Raw genomic sequence first — 18,042 nt, 5'->3', positions numbered from 1 at the left:
CTACCAAAATGAGTATTGAAAGTACAAAGCCTTGTCTAGACTGATTTTCCAAAACCCCAAGGAGGTATCTAGCTTTGAGAATTATTTAGCACCTACTATGTCCCCAAATATCTCCCCTCTGGTAGGCAGCTAAAAGTGTTCCCTTTTTACATACTTGTTGAGCTCTTTTGGATCCATACACAGTCTAAGCGAGCCGTCTTTCCTCTCCACTATTACTAGTGAGTGGACCCATTCGACCCATTCAGTAGGCTCTTCTACTTTGTCTCGGATATCTAAGGACTCTAGCCTCAGTAGCTCTGCTTTTAGCTGGTCTCTTAGTGATAATGGTACCTTCCTAAGTGCATGGATCACTGGTCTATTTGGCTGCTCTAACTCGATTTTGTGTTGCACCATGAGTTTTCCCTGAAAAACATCAGCATATGCGTCCTCAATATTAGTAATTTAACCATTCACTGTATCAAACCGTTTCACCAGATCCAGTAAGTTACATGACTAACCCAATGATGGCTGTTTTTTCTCCCTTTACTATGACAAACGGAACCTTGTGAGATTTAGCATCTAACTACAGCACCAATGTGCATGACCCTGAAGTGGCAATTGCTTCACCACTATAAGCGTTCAGTCTTATCATTTGTTTTGTGTTCACCACTGGTTTTACCTGAAACAGTAACAATTAACAATTCAGTCTCTGGAATTATGTAGACCTGTGCTCCAGTGTTAAGTTTGAACACAATGTCAGTTCCATTAGTCTTGTAGGTAGCAGTCCAGTCCTTGTCTGGTCCTGCAAGTGCGACTGTTCTCACAAAGGTGTCACCCAAAGACCCCTCACTGTACTCATTGTCACTGTTGTTTCCTAGTCCTCGTTGACACAGTGTACTGTATTTTGTTGTCTAGGCTGCCTGTATTTGAGTGTGAAGTGCTTTTTCATGCCACAGTTGTAACACTCTTTTCTATATGCTGGGCACTGGCGAGGTCTGTGCTCTCCTCTGTAGTTTCTGCACGAGTGCTGGTTCCCTGAAGTGTGCTGCTGACTGCTGTCGGTGCTGTCCTTTGAAGTTAGCCGTTTATCTATAGCTCTTCCTTTGCTAACATACTTCACTTTGCATACTGTGTCACTAAGATCAACACTGTCAATTGACCTAATGCGACTGAGTCACCTTGCTAGCTTGACACATTTGTGTTGCTCTTTCTTGTGTCAATTCATTCTCACCAAGTAACTTTTCTTTCAGCCCCTTGTCTCTCACCCGCATGACAATTCTATCTCGTATCAGCAAGTCTGCAATTTGACCAAAATTACACGACTGACATTTCAGTTTCAAGTCCATAATAAATTCCTCAACAGTCTGTTTCATTCTGACATCTACTGTTGAAAACATACCTCTCAAATGTCTTGTTTCTTCTGGCATTACAAAAAGTCTGAAAGTTGGCTAATACCAGTTCATAATCTGCTTGCTCTTCATCCGGTAGCTGAAAGCTGTTGTAGACATCAGTAGCGTCCGAGCAACCTACTGTGAGAAACCGGGCGACCTTTTGTGCGACGTCTTTATCAACCGCTCCTATCGCCGCCAGAGGGTGAAACAGTGCTTGAACCGATTCCATTGATCTTCAACGTTGCTGTGAAGTTTCGGTTCTGTTGGAGGCTTTAGCGCCTCAATGCCGTTAGCCAGCTAGCACTGCAAAATGACTAGCTACGTGCACTGCACGCTCCGTTAGCTCCGGCGTGGTTATTTTTACATCACTCTTGTTAGCCCAGTGGCTATATAGCTAAAGTTAGCTATTTGACGTGAAGCCTCCTGGCGCCGTTCAGCATTTCCGACCAAAACTTGATAATGGAGGAGTCAAAGGTGAGTTGTGTCACTCCTGGTACCATGTTGTATCCTCCTGTCTAAGAAATACTAAAGAAAACAACTGTTCCTTAAAACACAAGTCCTTCTTCATTCAAGTTAACTGACGTCGTACAAGTATTGTGCATTGAGCTGAGATCTCCCGCTCTCCTACCCTTCTGCGTGGGCTGTGCGTCCCCTAAGCGGTCACGTGGCCTCTGATACAATATGCCACAGAGTTGTGCGTAGCCACGCAGGCGTGGGTGAACAGGTAGTACAGGATGGACTAAGCACACACCCCAGGGGGGCCCTGTGTTGAGGGTCAGTGTGGCAGAGGTTTTGTTGCCTACCCTCAACACCTGGGGGCGGCCCATCAGAAAGTCCAGAATCCAGTTGCAGAGGGAGGTATTCAGTCCCAGGGTCCTAAGCTTGGTGATGAGTGTGGAAGGATTATGGTGTTGACACTGAGCTGTATTCAATGAACAGCATTCTTACATAGGTATTCCTCTTGTCCAGGTGGGAGAGAGCAGTGTGAAGTGCAATTGAGATTGCGTCATCTGTTGATCTGTTGGGACGGTATGCGAATTGGAGTGGGTCCATGGTATCTGATGGTGTTTATGTGCCATGACCAGCCTTTCAAAAGCACACATGATTACAGATGTAAGTCATTTACAGATGATAGTCATTTAGGCAGGTTACCTTAGAGTTATTTGGAACAGGAACAATGGTGGTCAGCTTGAAACATGTTGGGATTACAGACTGGGACAAGGAGAGGTTGAAAATGTCTGTGAAGCTGGTCTGTGCATGCTCTGAGAACGCGCCCTGGTATTCCGTCTGGCCCAGCAGCCTTGCGAGTGTTGACTTGTTTAAAAGTCTTGCTCTCCGTGGCTGACGTGAGTGAGATCACACATTCGTCCAGAACAGCAGGGGCTTTCATGTACGACTCAGTGTTGTTTACCTCGAAGCAAGCATAGAAGGCATTTAGCTAGTCTGGGAGGTCTGCGTCACTGGGCAACTCAAGGCTGGGTCCACCTTTGTAATCCGTAATAGTCTGCAAGCCCTTCATACCTATTTTATCTATTCTATTATTTCAGCAAACTACATTTAATCAGAATCTGTTGCTTGTTGTATGCTTTCTCCATAGTTTGTCAATAAGGTTGCTGCATAACAAAAACAATTTGAACAGGATACAGTATGGCTAGCAGCGGCAGCAGAAGACGTCGATACCTTTGGTAAGTTTGAGGGGATGTCTGTTCACTGTCAAATCAAAATCAAATTTATTTATATAGCCCTTCTTAAATCAGCTGATATCTCAAAGTGCTGTACAGAAACCCAGCCTAAAACCCCAAACAGCAAGCAATGCAGGTGTAGAAGCACGGTGTCTAGGAAAAACTCCCTAGAAAGGCCTGTAAACATTATTCTCCTCTCCTCTCTTGTATATTAACCTTATTAGTCCTTCCTTTCTCAGTGATGTTGGGGATGACCATGACTGCATTGAGGTGAAATGTCCCAAGAAGTCTTTGCAGAAAGTCAAGTGGTCGAGGGAAGAGGTAAGTCATTTCCTGACTGAGTTGTCTTCTGTGGTAGCTGATTCAACTCCCAAGAAAATAATATTTAATCTGTTTCTCCCTTGTGATCACAAGGATGAGAGGCTGAAGAGGCTTGTGGATGAACACGGAGCAGATGATTGGAATGTGATCGCAGATAATTTCAAGGTAAGTGTCACCCACACAAAATATGCCCAACTCTGACATCTTTGTCCCTTGTGTACCCGTATATAGGACTGATGTTTTCCTCCTTTTTTTGCATTTATTAATTCTGACAGAAAAGGTCTGAGTCTCAGTGTCAGCACCGATGGCAAAAGGTGCTCAACCCAGAGCTGGTGAAAGGGCCATGGACCAAGGAGGAGGATGAGAGGGTGAAGACAGTTTCTATTCAGTTTTCTGTCTACCAAGTACACTACATGACCAAAAGTATGTGGACACCTGCTCGTCAAACATTAGTGAGGTCGGGAACTGATTTTGGGCAATTAGGCCTAGCTCGCAGTCTGCGTTCCAATTCATCCTAAAGGTGTTTGATGGGGTTGAGGTCAGGGCTCTGTGCAGGCCAGTCAAGTTCTTCCACACCGATCTCAATAAACCATTTCTGGATTAACCTTGCTTTGTGCACAGGGGAATTGTCATGCTGAAACAGGAAAAGTCCTTCCCCAAACTGTTGCCACAAAGTTGGAAGCACAGAATCGTGTAGAATGTCATTGTATGCTGTAGCATTAAGATTTCCCTTCACTGGAACTGAGGAGCCTAGCCCAAACAATGAAGAACAGCCCCAGACTATTATTCCTCCTCCACCAAACAGATGGTGAAGTGTGTTTCATCACTACAGAGAACGTGTTTCCACTGCTCCAGAGTCCAATGGTGGCAAGCTTTACACCATTCCATCCGACGCTTGGCATTGCGCATGGTGATCTTAGGCTTGTTCGTGGCTGCTCGGCCATGGAAACCCATTTCATGAAGCTCCCGATGAACAGTTATTGTGCTGAAGTTGCTTCCAGAGGTAGTTTGAAACTTGGTAGTGAGTTTTGCAACCGAGGACAATTTATTTATTTTTATTTTTATTTATTTTTTATTTTGATTTTTTTTATCCCATTTTCTCCCCAATTTTCGTGGTATCCAATCGCTAGTAATTACTATCTTGTCTCATCGCTACAACTCCCGTACGGGCTCGGGAGAGACGAAGGTCGAAAGCCATGCGTCCTCCGAAGCACAACCCAACCAAGCCGCACTGCTTCTTAACACAGCGCGCCTCCAACCCGGAAGCCAGCCGCACCAATGTGTCGGAGGAAACACTGTGTACCTGGCCCCCTTGGTTAGCGCGCACTGCGCCCGGCCCGCCACAGGAGTCGCTGGAGCGCGATGAGACAAGGATATCCCTACCGGCCAAACCCTCCCTAACCCGGACGACGCTATGCCAATTGTGCGTCGCCCCACGGACCTCCCGGTCGCGGCCGGCTGCGACAGAGCCTGGGCGCGAACCCAGAGACTCTGGTGGCGCAGCTAGCACTGTGATGCAGTGCCCTAGACCACTGCGCCACCCGGGAGGCCCCCCGAGGACAATTTTTACACGCTTCAGCAGTGGCGGTCCCTTTCTGTGAGCTTGTGTGGCCTACCACTTCGCGGCTCAGCCGTTGTTGCTCCTGTACGTTTCCACTTCACAATAACAGCACTTACAATTGATTGGGGCAGCTCTAGCAGGGCAGAAATTTGACGAACTGACTTGTTGGAAAGGTGGCATCCTATGATGGTGCCATGTTGAAAGTCACTGAGCACTTCAGTAAGGCCATTCTACTGCCAATGTTTGTCTATGGAGATTGCATGGCGGTGTGCTCAATTTTATACACCTTTCAGCAACAGGTGTGGCTGAAAGATCTGAATCCACAAATTGGAAGGCATGTCCACATACTTTTGTCCATGTAGTGTGTATGTATCACACGTTCACAAATTCTTAATCTTGCTGTGTGTCAATGTATCTGTGTACAGGTCATCGAGTTGGTGCACAGGTATGGCCCCAAGCGCTGGTCCATCATTGCCAAGCATCTGCACGGGCGTATCGGCAAGCAGTGCCGGGAGCGCTGGCACAACCACCTTAACCCTGAGGTGAAGAAGTCGTGCTGGACTCAGGAGGAGGATCGGATCATATACGCTGCTCACAAACGTATCGGGAACCGCTGGGCTGAGATAGCCAAGCTGCTGCCTGGCAGGTAATAACACTTTTATAACAAGCCATAACACTGTTATCACAGGCTAAAACACTCGGTTTGCGTCCCAAATGGCACCCTATTCTCTATATAGTTCACTACTTTTGACGAGGGCCCATAGGGATCTGGTCAAAAGTAGTGCACAATGTAGGGAATAGCGTGATATTTTGGGCGCAGTATCTGTCTCATGGCATCAGACTTTATATGTAGAAATCTCATGAGATTAATCAAATATTTTGTTTGTCTGAATCGCAGGGATATATAACAAATAACAACAAATATAGTGTTGACAATATAGAACATAATATTGTTCTAATTCCATTTCTTTGGTCTGAATCCCCCCCATAGGACAGATAACTCTATAAAGAATCACTGGAACTCGACCATGCTTAGGAAGGTGGAGCACGAGGGCTATCTGCAGGACGTCCCGACTCGGGTGCACAAGACCAAGGCTTCCATCAAGAAAAGAACCAAGTCTTCCGGCTCCTCCTGGCGGAGACAGAATCACTATTTCATGACTATCCCTACAAAGGTGAGCACAGATTTACCAATCAGCACAAGCAACTAGGCTGAAGAATAGCCTAATATCATTCTGAATTGAAAATCAAATTTCACTAAAATCGACTGAAAATCACTGAAATCAGGATGAAATCAGTCCCAAACGGTTTGTTCATTCTATTACAATGTTTGTGTTGTGAATGTGTGTTTTGGCAGATTTCAGGATATTCCCTTGGCTTGTTGAATGGCCAGTACATGGACAGTGTTCCTGAAACCTCTTTCTTTGTCCCGGTGAGTATCCGCTCTCTGCACTCAATCAGCTTAGCTCAACCATGTTGCAAGTGAACTCCTTCCTTCCCACCAATGTATAGTAGTTCCTCCTCTGTAATTCAGCATCCAATGTAAGATAAGAGATGAATAAGACTTATAAATCAGGTGTTTTTCCTATCTCCTGGGCTGCGTGTACCCCAGCAGTCGTTCACTGATGGCTCCTCCAACAAAGAGCAGAGAATTAAGGAACTCGAGCTGCTCCTTATGGCAGCCGAGAGCGAAGTCAGGAGACGACAAGCCTTGTGTAAGAAGGATGTGTGAGAAGGAACACGTATGTGTAGTTAGTAGTGTAGTATGTTCTAGAACTCCACCCTACCACCCTCCCCACCGGCTTCCCATCCCCAAGCTCTCCTCCGGTTAGCTAGCCGTTCACTCCCGGTTAGCTAGCCGTTCACCCCCGGTTAGCCATTTGCTCACCCCCGGTTAGCCATTCGCTCACCCCCGGGTTAGCCATCCGCTCACCCCGGGTTAGCCAGCCATTCACTCATGATTAACTAGCTACTCACCCCCGGTTAGCTAGCTGCCTCTACTGGCACCCAGGCTAGCTGTTCACAACACCTGTGAGGCCTCTTTGGATAGATTAATGAAAAAATGCACAGTTCATGTTTAAGTTTTGGCATGAAAATGAGGCTCCTGCCAATGTCCACCCTAATGTCCACTCATTACATCTACATTGGTAAATGTACACCTCATGGTTAGGGCCCAAACGTTTTCCTGGCCAGATCTCATGGTCAGGAAAACTCCTCGTCCTAATTATCATTGGTTCTGACCTTTCCATAGCCCTGGTCTAGGGTGTTACGTACGGCTTGCTTACGCGGCGCTTTCAGCATTAAGGAGTCCGCTTGCTTCCCAGCCGAAACAGTTTGGAAGAGTTTGTTATATTTTGGACTTTGGTTTTGCGGCTGTACAGGCACACAGCATTTTTTCTGGAGGTAAGCCGAAGTTCGAAGCCAAAGCTTACTTCCCTTCGTCGGTGATTGGTCAAAAGTAGGGATTCTTCAATAAAGTCTTTGTTGTCGTTCAGCGAGAGACGACTCGTTTTCATGCACATTTTTTCATTGAGAAATACTGCACCAAACATCTAAAATTGCTCGACTAAGATCTCGGCAAAAACGTAAAAATTAATTAGTTATCTTAGATTAATTTGGACTATTTTGAGGAAGTGTATACTGGCTACAGTGTCTCAAAATGGACAAACAGTACTATTGCCACTATTTTTCTATTTTTTTTCAAGCGAAGGTCTTTTAAGAGATTATGCGAATATACTCGTTCAGTTCGACTAGACAAGTTTTGCTAGGCGCCAGCCGAGCTGAAGCATGCTGATGCCTTTAGCAATCCGCATGTGACGAACTGGACCAAAGCTAACCTTTCTCTGGCCCCCCCCCCCCCCCTTCTCCATCTCCACAGAACACAGAAGGCCACTACTCCAGCTGGTCCAGCAGCCTGACAGACGACGGTCTGACCAACACGACCCTGAGCAGCTTGGGGAACCAGAGTATGGAGGGCCGTGGTTCGGCTGTCTACACTCCTGTGTCTCCCAGCAGGTTCCTGGCCGTGGAGGCAAGCGCTGTCCTCTCCTCCCTCCAAACCATCCCCGAGTTCGCAGAGACTCTGGAGCTCATAGACTCGGTCAGTTGGGTGATTCTCATGAAAGCACTTTTAACCATGGAAGTAGCAAAATTTGTTAGAAAAGCCATGATCCATCTGCAACAATCAACTATCATTCTGAAGACTATGTTGCCTAGTTTATGGCACTGTGTCTCATTTTAAATACATTTGACATTTTCGTCTGAATTTTGTACATTTTCAGCCCAAATTCTTATTGCCAAAAAGCATCCGTATTACATCCTCGGGGCATTTTATACAATTTTACTTTAGAAAAACCCAACTTATTTGAATACAAAACTAAATATGTTGCTGTAGTTTGTCCATTAATCAGATGTTTTTTAATACTAGGTGAAGTTTACATTTTACTATAATATTCATTATGTAAAAACAGTGTCTGTGGACATGTTACTCATTACCATAAACTTTTTTCAAGTTAATGATGCATTATCTAGAGGAGTAGTCCTTTAGATGAGCACAAGTTCATTTAATGTCTTTTATTTTTTTTATTTAACCAGGTAGGCTAGTTGAGAACAAGTTCTCATTTACAACTGCGACCTGGCCAAGAATAAAGCAAAGCAGTTCGACACATACAACAACACAGAGTTACGCATGGAATAAACAAACATACAGTAGAAAACAATCTATATACATTGTGTGCTATTGAGGTAAGATAAGGGAGGTAAGGCAATAAATAGGCCATGGTGGCGAAGTAATTACAATATACCAATTAAACACTGGAGTGATTGATGTGCAGAAGATGAATGTGCAAGTAGAGATACTGGGGTGCAAAGGAGCAAGATAAATAAATACAGTATGGGGATGAGGTAGTTGGATGGGCTATATTACAGATGGGCTATGTACAGGTGCAGTGATCTGTGAGCTGCTCTGACAGCTGGTGCTTAAAGCTAGTTAGGGAGATATGAGTTTCCAGCTTCAGTGATTTTTGCAGTTCGTTCCAGTCATTGTCCTCAGAGAACTGGAAGGAGAGGCGGCCAAAGGAGGAATTGGCTTTGGAAGTGACCAGTGAGATATACTTGCTGGAGCGCGTGCTACGGGTGGGTGCTGCAATGGTGACCAGTGAGCTGAGATAAGGCGGGGCTTTACCTAGCAGAGACTTGTAGATGACCTGGAGCCAGTGGGTTTGGCGACGAGTATGAAGCGAGGGCCAGTCAACGAGAGCGTACAGGTCGCAGTGGTGGGTAGTATATGGGGCTTTGGTGACAAAACGGATGGCACTGTGATAGACTGCATCCAATTTGTTGAGTAGAGTGTTGGAGGCTATTTTGTAAATTACATTGTCGAAGATTGGTCGGATGGTCAGTTTTCGAGGGTATGTTTGGCAGCATGAGTGAAGGATGCTTTGTTGCGAAATAGGAAGCCGATTTTAGATTTAATTTTGGATTGGAGATGCTTAATGTGAGTCTGGAAGGAGAGTTTACAGTCTAACCAGACACCCAGGTTTTTGTAGTTGTCCACATATTCTAAGTCAGAACCGTCCAGAGTAGTGATGCTGGATGGGCGGGCAGCGACCGGTTGAAGAGCATGCATTTAGTTTTACTTGCATTTAAGAGCAGTTTTAGGCAACGGAAGGAGAGGTGTATGGCATTGAAGCTCGTCTGGAGGTTAGTTAACTTCTTATGGCTGAAGGGGCAGTATTGAGTAGCTTGGATGAAAGGTGCACAGAGGTGCCCATATTAAACGGCCTGCTCCTCATTCCCAGTTGCTAATATATGCATATTATTATTCATATTGGATAGAAAACACTCTGAAGTTTCTAAAACCGTTTGAATTATGTCTGTGAGTATAACAGAACTCACATGGCAGGCAAAAACCTGAGAAGTTCCACTTCCTGTTTGTATTTTTTCTGGGGGTGCCAATTTTCAACCAAGCTCTCATTGAAATCACAGAGAGATATTGATGAGTTTTCAATTCCTACACCTTCCACTAGATGTCAACAGTCAATAGAACTTTGTCTGATGAATCTAATGTGAAGGGGGGGCCGAAGGAGACAGGAATTAGTGAGCTCTGGCAGGAGGTGATCACGCATTGAACACGCGCGTTCACGTGAGAGTCAGCTCCGTTCCATCGGTCAACTGAAGTCGATGAAATTCTCCGGTTGGAACGTTATTCAAGATGTATGTTAACAACATTCTAAAGATTGATTCAGTACATCGTTTGACATGTTTCTACTGACTGTAACGGAACTTTTGGACATTTCGTCACGTTATATTGGACGGTAGTGGACGTGCTTTGGGTTTGGCGTTTGGTAGACATGTCCAAAGTAGCTAATTTGACATAAATAACGGACATTAACGAACAAATCAAGCATTTATTGTGGACCTGGGATTCCTAGGACTGCATTCTGATGAATTCATCAAAGGTAAGGAAACATTTATCATGTATTTTCTGGTTTCTGTTGAGTCCAACATGGCGGCTAATTTGGCTATTGTTCTGAGCTCCGTCTCAGATTATTGCATGGTTTATTTTTCCGTAAAGTTTTTTTGAAATCTGACACAGCGGTTGCATTAAGGAGAGGTATATCTACACTGCTCAAAAAAATAAAGGGAACACTTAAACAACACAATGTAACTCCAAGTCAATCACACTTCTGTGAAATCAAACTGTCCACTTAGGAAGCAACACTGATTGACAATAAATTTCACATGCTGTTGTGCAAATGGAATAGACAAAATGTGGAAATTATAGGCAATTAGCAAGACACCCCCAATAAAGGAGTGATTCTGCAGGTGGTACCAAAGACCACTTCTCAGTTCCTATGCTTCCTGGCTGATGTTTTGGTCACTTTTGAATGCTGGCGGTGCTTTCACTCTAGTGGTAGCATGAGACGGAGTCTACAACCCACACAAGTGGCTCAGGTAGTGCAGCTCATCCAGGATGGCACATCAATGCGAGCTGTGGCAAGAAGGTTTGCTGTGTCTGTCAGCGTAGTGTCCAGAGCATGGAGGCACTACCAGGAGACAGGCCAGTACATCAGGAGACGTGGAGGAGGCCGTAGGAGGGCAACAACCCAGCATCAGGACCGCTACCTCCGCCTTTGAGCAGGAGGAGCACTGCCAGAGCCCTGCAAAATGACCTCCAGCAGGCCACAAATATTTTGTATTATCATCTATATTTTGTGCATGTGGAACATTTCAAGGATATTTTAGTTCAGCTCATGAAACATGGGACTAACACTTTACCTGTTGAGTTCTATATTTTTGTTCAGTGTACTTATGCTAATATAATGGGTCTTTAGTCAATTGCGTTTTCAGGGATTTTAGTTTTATGCAAGTCATTTGGGATTGACAAATGACACAGTGTGATGATTTATTGGGTTGATTTATCTCTAATAGAGCTCGGTACAGTTTTTCAATGACGAACTATGAAACACTCATTACCAAAACATGCATTCTCATTTCTGAAACCTGTTTATTATTACCGTAATGGACCAATATTTAGAAAATATTAGGATAAAGAAAGTGTATACTTTAGAAATTTGGGCTTAATCTGTGACTTTTGTACTTTATCCAAATATGCGTACCTTAAAAAAAAACGAGTTATGACAAATAAAACTAGATTCAGAAAAGGTTATGTGTTGTGGAAAAATTCCAAAATACATTTTAATAATTACATTCTAAATATATTTGTTTTCAGTGTCAGGCCTTTTTATTAGAAAAAATATTAGAAATTGATTTGTTTAACTTTTTGGGGACTTCAAAGACTTGCTTTAATGAGAATTTTTGCATTGGTATTTGTTGATATTGTGGTAAAATGCATCATATCTGATCAATAAACATAACAATCATTATGAAATCGATAAAAACAGATCCTGATCTTAGTGATCCAAGAGGAATTATGGTGGGTTTTATTTATTTTGTCTTTAAAAAAAAAAAAAAAAAAAATTATAGTCATTCTATTTATATGGTGTTGCTCCTCCTGTCTCCCTGTTGTGGCTGACTCAGTATGGCACATAGATACAATATAATACTACAAAATGTTGTCTATTTAAGTCTGTGATGTTATTTCTGCTCTTTTTCCTCCTGTCTCTCATGTTTATTTTCAAACGAAGCACTGGCTCAGTTTTTTCATCCTGTCAAGTTTGTCATATTCATAGATTAAGGTTATTGAACATGCAGATAACTGTTAAGTTGTGTACTTCTGGTTAACAATCCAAATACAATTAAGCATAGTCATTGTGTTATAATAATCTTGTCAAAACATTAATTCTTATTTGACCCTGTAGGACCCAGTGGCTTGGAGCGAGGTGACCAGTTTCAGCTTGAAGGAAATGAGCTCGCCCCTGAAACAGGAAGTGATGTTGTCTGTCTCTCAAGTGGGGATGCCAGAAGGAGCTAGCTACCATTTTGAGGACTCAGTCATAATGGACCTGAGTGAGAAATACACTGAACTGATGCCTGCCTCTTCACCCACCGTGACTAAGCTGAGCACACCTCCCTCCATCCTGAAGAGGAGGGAGAGGGGGGAGCAGTACCCTGCCAGTCAGTGTCACAGTACCTCCTTTTTGAACAACAGCACCACCTCACCTAGCATCACTCATGTCAAAGCACTGCCATTCTCTCCCTCCCAGGTAGGATGTCCTGACTAGGTAACGTATAATATAATACCATCAAGTAATTAAGCAAACCACTGATCTATGATTTATGCTATACATTGTTTTGTAAGACCTTTAAACAGGTCAACATTCACAAGGCCGCAGGGCAAGACGGATTACAAGGACGTGTACTAGAGCATGCGCTGACCAACTTGCAAGTGTCTTCACTGACATTTTCAACCTGTCCCTGACAGAGTCTGTAATACTTACGTTTCAAGCAGACCACCATAGTCCCTGTGCCCAAGAACACCAAGATAACCTGCCTAAATGACTATCGAACCATAGCACATGAATTGCTTTGAAAGGCTGGTCATGGCTCACATCAACACCATCATCCCAGAAACACTAGACCCACTCTAATTTGCATACGGCACCGACAGATCCACAGATGACAAAATCTCTATTGCACTCCACACTGCCCTTTTACACCTGGACAAAAGGAACACCTACGTGCGAATGCTGTTCATTGACTACAGCTCAGCGTTCAACACCATAGTGCACTCAGAGCTCTTCACTCAACTAAGGACCCTGGGAATAAACACTTCCCTCTGCAACTGGATCCTGGACTTTGTAACAGGCCCACCCCCAGGTGGTAAGGGTAGGCAACAACACATCTGCCACATTGATCCTCAACATGGGGGCCAAGCAAGACTCCAACACCATCATTAAGTTTGCCGTTAACACAACGGTGGTAGGCCTGATCACCCACAATGATGAGACAGCCTATAGGGAGTGGGGTGCCAGGACCACAACCTCTCCCCCAACGTGATCAAGACAAAGGAGATGATCGTGGACTACAGGAAAAGGAGGGCCGAGTATGCCCCCATTCTCATCGACGGGGCTGTAGTGGAGCAAGTTGAGAGCTACAAATTCCTTGGTGTCCACATCACCAACAAACTATCATGGTCCAAACACACCAAGATAGTCGTGAAGAGGGCACAACAACGCCTATTCCCCCTCAGGAGACTGAAAAGATTTGGCATGGGTCCTCAGATCCGCAAAAAGTTAAACAACTGCACCATCAAGAGCATCTTGACTGATTGCACTCACCGCCTGGTATGTCAACTGCTCGGCCTCCAACCGCAAGGTGCTACAGAGGGTAGTGCGTACGGCCCAGTACATCGCTGGGGCCAAGCTTCATGCCATCCAGGACCTCTATACCAGGCGGTGTCAGAGGAAGGCCTTAAAAATGGCCAAAGACTCCAGCCACCCGGAGTCTATGTTCAAAAGGCTTCTTAACTGCTTTTACCCCCAAGCCATAAGACTGCAGAACAGCTAATCAAATGTCTACCCGGACTATTTGCATTTTTCTTCAGCTGTTTATTATCTATGCATTGTCACTTTACCCCTAGCTACATGTACATATTACCTCGACTAACCTGTACCCCCGCACATTGACTTGGTACCGGTACCCACTGTATTTAGCCTTGTTATTGTTACTTTTTTATTTTGTAAATATTTTCTTAACTCTTATTTCTCTTAACTGCATTGTTGCTTAAGGGCTTGTAAGTAAGCATTTCATGGTAAGGTGAATACACCTGTTGTATTTGGCGCATGTGACAAATACAATTTGATTGTCAAATAGCCTGCATACAGTAGAGCAGAGGTAAGCAGCTAGATTCAGCAACACCCCGATTTTTGGTCGGAGCGGATGGTTGGGGGTCCGGAACATAATTCTAATAATTTGTACACTGCAAATATACTACAACTAAGCCCAGAAATAGATTTGAAAATGACCATTTTCATACCTTGATTGGTAAATTGGTAAACAGATTTCCTAAATTAAGCTCATTTTTAGCAGAATTTTTTAACAAAAATCTAAAATCCTCTAAAAACGTTGGGCTAAAAACGTTGGGGGTCGAAGAAAATCACTTGCGTGCTGGTTTTGGGCCCACGGGCCTCCTGTTGCCGACCCCTGCCATAGAGTATATTTGTGATATATGATATAAGTATATGGTACAAACACTACCCTGTATTTCTCTGTAGTTTTTCAATGTGTCTGGAGTTGAGGATTTGACTCTAGAAAACCCAGCTCTGACGTCCACCCCAGTGTGCGGTCACCAACGTGCCAACACCACCCCCCTCCAGAAGGAGTTAACAACCAAGTATCAGAAGGAGAATGCTGGGTAAGTGAGTTTTCTAGAACAGTTCTGTGTTAATATTTCACTCCTACACCAATAGACGCTTTCTCACATGCATGTACTGTCTGACTGTTTTACAAGGTTCAGGACCCCCAAGGTTCGTAAAGCCATCATGTTTCCCATGCCACTAACTCCAACACCATTCAAGACTGTCACGGCCACCCAAGAGAAGATGCAGGCCCAGCTGAAAATGATGGTATATTTATAACACAGGAATAACATGTTTATAAGTCATGTCTGTATTATCTGTTTTGTATTTGGTGTGTGAGGGGATGTTGTATTATGTAACTCTTCCTGAGGGATGTGTGTGTGCGTCCGTGTGTGTGTGTGTGTGTGTTCTGTTAGATGCAGCAGCCCCAGTCCCTGGCCTACCTGGAGGAAGAGGTGCTTAGAGTGGAAAACAAGGTTGATATGTTAATTCATGCAGAAACACAGGCTGACTTCTGCTCCTCCTGGAAACATGAGGTATCTGAAGCTCATATTCATCCATAGAGATTTGTACACAGTAATTATGAAGTAATTCAATTCCGTTCAAACAACTTTATTTGTCACCTCCTGGCAATTATGTCAGGGCTATAGCGGTGCTTAAGACACATTTAACTAACAACAAACGATAATGACTAAACAGAGAACAAATAGACCAGAACCTGCGTGATAAAGACTTCAAATTGCCGTTCAATAAATATATTATTTTTATTAAACATAGATGGAATTAAAGTTTTTTTTACAGTCTTATCCATTCCATGTTTTGTAACCCAGGTTGCTCCATCGTCCAGGAGTGTTAGGAAATCCCTGGCTGCGGAACCCTGGAATAAGGACTGCCACAGTGCTCAACTCTATTTCCAAGAAGACTTCAACAATGCACAGGTGAGATATCACTTTTCAAGTTGCCATCAGAAGCACTGAAAATGAGATTCATACAGACTATTGTAGATGAGGATAGCAAACCACGGTGGGAGTGAAGGACAATTAAGAGAGCATTGAAGAATGAGACAGTACTTTAAAGGTCTCTCACATTGTCTCAGATCCATGGGGAGAGCCTGCTGACCAGCGCCCCCCTGAGGTCGTCCATGCTGGGCTGTGAGGAGCTGGTGTACTCGCCAGCCCCTGGAGTAGGACCAGGGAGAGAGGAGCCATGCTGTTACCTGACCCACCACACCCTCACCATCGCACCGAGGAGAGACGACAACTGTGAGTGGGATGCTGTGGTATTTGGGAAGACTGATGATCAGATGATCGTAGCTGAGCAGGCCAGACAGTTCCTCAGCTCCCAGACACCTGGCTGTGCCTCCAGAACCTTGGTTCTCTGACAGGACCTCAACACTACTTAGGCTGTGTTTAGACATTCAGCCCAATTCTGATTTTGTTTGCCACTAATTGGTCCTTTGACCAATCAGATTTTTTGCCAGTAATTGGGCAAAAGATCAGAATTGTGCTTCCTGTGTAAGTACAGCTTTAGTAGCTAACAGTTAGCCTCATCCTACTGTATGTGCTTTCTGGCTTGACACTGATGATAGGAGTTGGCAAGAGAGCACAAACAGACCTGGGCCAGGCTCGCTAACAGTCACTAAGATAGTTTTTACCCAGAGGTATGCTAATACTAGACAATTTTACTATAGGTAGGAAAAATCATATTACCTACTTTTATTTTTTGTCCATGGATTCACACAAAACAACCACCTGTGATTTTTTTATTTGTCTATTTTCAATTACAGGTTGATAGGAAAATTATTTAACAACATGTAGCCGATTAACCATACTGGTAGCAGTTCATTGAAGTTATTTTGTATTGAATAACCTTATTAAAGACCATAACTCTGTTGATTTTGCACTATAAAAAGTGGTGTATGTGTTGTATACTGTAGCAAGAGAAAGGTGGAGGCATTTAATGAGTGTTTTCTGTGTTGAAGGTGCAGAGAAATTGGAATCTGTAACTTTTTGTAATTCATTGTGCAGAAGCCTTTGAAGCTTTTCTCATCAAAAATAATATTGATATTGTTGATTGTTGATATTGATATCTGATGGTGTTAATGCTGTTTTACCGCTAAACAAAACCCCCAACAGAATGGAATTTTTTAACACTTCATCAGTGAATCATGTTAGATACTGAAAGTACTTTTCAAAACTTATAAAGAAATGTACTGTTACTTATTTGCACAGACTGTAAACATGTTCTAATTATTTTGAATTGGACAATAGCTTGTGTTTCTAATCTCTCCCCCTGGAGATGAAAGCATTGAAAAATTCACAGAACACATCCTGCCCCATATTCACATTTTGTCCCATATTATTACAAACACAGTTTACAGCCTTCCACCTCAGATATCTATGCAGAAGCAAATTGCACTTATTGTTGTCAACATTTGTGTATTCCTTTGGATGTAGCATACACATTTTGTTATAATTGAATGTACTGTTATTGTTACCAGAAGGGTGATGGAGTTGGGCTTTGTGGCATGGTACTGTGTGCATATTCTGCTGCTACTGAGACAAAGCAGGTCATGCACGTCTGAGGGTCAGAAGCCATTGGAGAAACACTGCCTGGGACAAACATACTTTAATAAACATTTGGCAGTTGGTTGGTGTACATAAGTTAAAGTACTTGCTCCTTGGGTGTCCAAAGAGTTTGTTTTATGTATTAGGATTTCACTTACTGGTAACTCAAATTGTAAATGTATAGGTATGTAAACTGATTCCTTTCTTAGCAAGGTTTTAAACATGGATTTTAATTTGAAATCATAAAACAGTATGTAGAAAGTTCTGTAAGGCATTTTAAGAAAGTCAAGTGTTGATCTACAGTATTTGATTCTGAAGCTTAGTGTGTTAGTTTTACCCTACATTAAGAAGTATTTTATCAACCTATGCTAGCTATAGGTAATAGATCCAGCTAAATATCAAATAGGTTTCAGTTGATAGGAGTACTAGGGCAACTGAAGGATATTCCAATCAAAGTTAATTTCAAGTGTACTGCATCTTTGTGTAAAGATTTATTGTAATATGATTTAACATTTTGTTTACCTGTAATATAGTTTATTTTTAAACCTGTTCCTAATTCTAGGTTTGGAGGGAAAAAGGTACATGTAGCACTTTGGTCTTTCTATAAAATAGAAATTATACACATTTGTTTTTCACAGTTTTTATATGACACATTGTTTATGTCACCTGTGTATAGAGTCACTGCCAACTCGTGCACATGTACCTCGGTTTGGTAATAATAAAACGTTAAAACTATTAGCTTGTGTTGCAGTACGTTCCCACTAGAGGAGTGTGTTTTGC

The 18,042-nt window shown here is 43.2% G+C and overlaps 1 protein-coding gene across 1 annotated transcript; it reads left to right on the top strand.

Annotated features, from left to right (window-relative positions):
• Positions 1–3,017: 3,017 nt before the first annotated feature.
• Positions 3,018–17,991, top strand: LOC120055295 (myb-related protein A-like). The gene is made up of 16 exons (XM_039003172.1): positions 3,018–3,055; positions 3,292–3,373; positions 3,467–3,538; positions 3,649–3,741; positions 5,360–5,580; positions 5,926–6,109; positions 6,292–6,366; positions 6,547–6,642; positions 6,904–6,916; positions 7,823–8,034; positions 12,257–12,601; positions 14,612–14,751; positions 14,848–14,962; positions 15,112–15,231; positions 15,526–15,633; positions 15,792–17,991. Exons 1-16 carry the CDS (start codon positions 3,018–3,020, stop codon positions 16,074–16,076), a joined length of 2,199 nt encoding a protein of 732 aa, XP_038859100.1. The 3' UTR covers positions 16,077–17,991.
• Positions 17,992–18,042: the final 51 nt, after the last annotated feature.

This window comes from Salvelinus namaycush, chromosome 11 (genome assembly GCF_016432855.1).
Source record: "Salvelinus namaycush isolate Seneca chromosome 11, SaNama_1.0, whole genome shotgun sequence".
NCBI lineage: Eukaryota > Metazoa > Chordata > Actinopteri > Salmoniformes > Salmonidae > Salvelinus > Salvelinus namaycush.
Note: the sequence above shows the minus strand (reverse complement) of the source record. Positions and strands in the feature narration are given on the sequence as shown.

Coding starts and splice junctions, on each gene's coding strand:
- LOC120055295 (XM_039003172.1), top strand. CDS start 3,018: ATGGCTAGCAGCGGCAGCAGAAGACGTCGATACCTTTG. Junction 3,374..3,466: donor TCAAGTGGTCGAGGGAAGAG/GTAAGTCATTTC, acceptor TGTGATCACAAG/GATGAGAGGCTGAAGAGGCT. Junction 3,742..5,359: donor CCAAGGAGGAGGATGAGAGG/GTGAAGACAGTT, acceptor ATCTGTGTACAG/GTCATCGAGTTGGTGCACAG.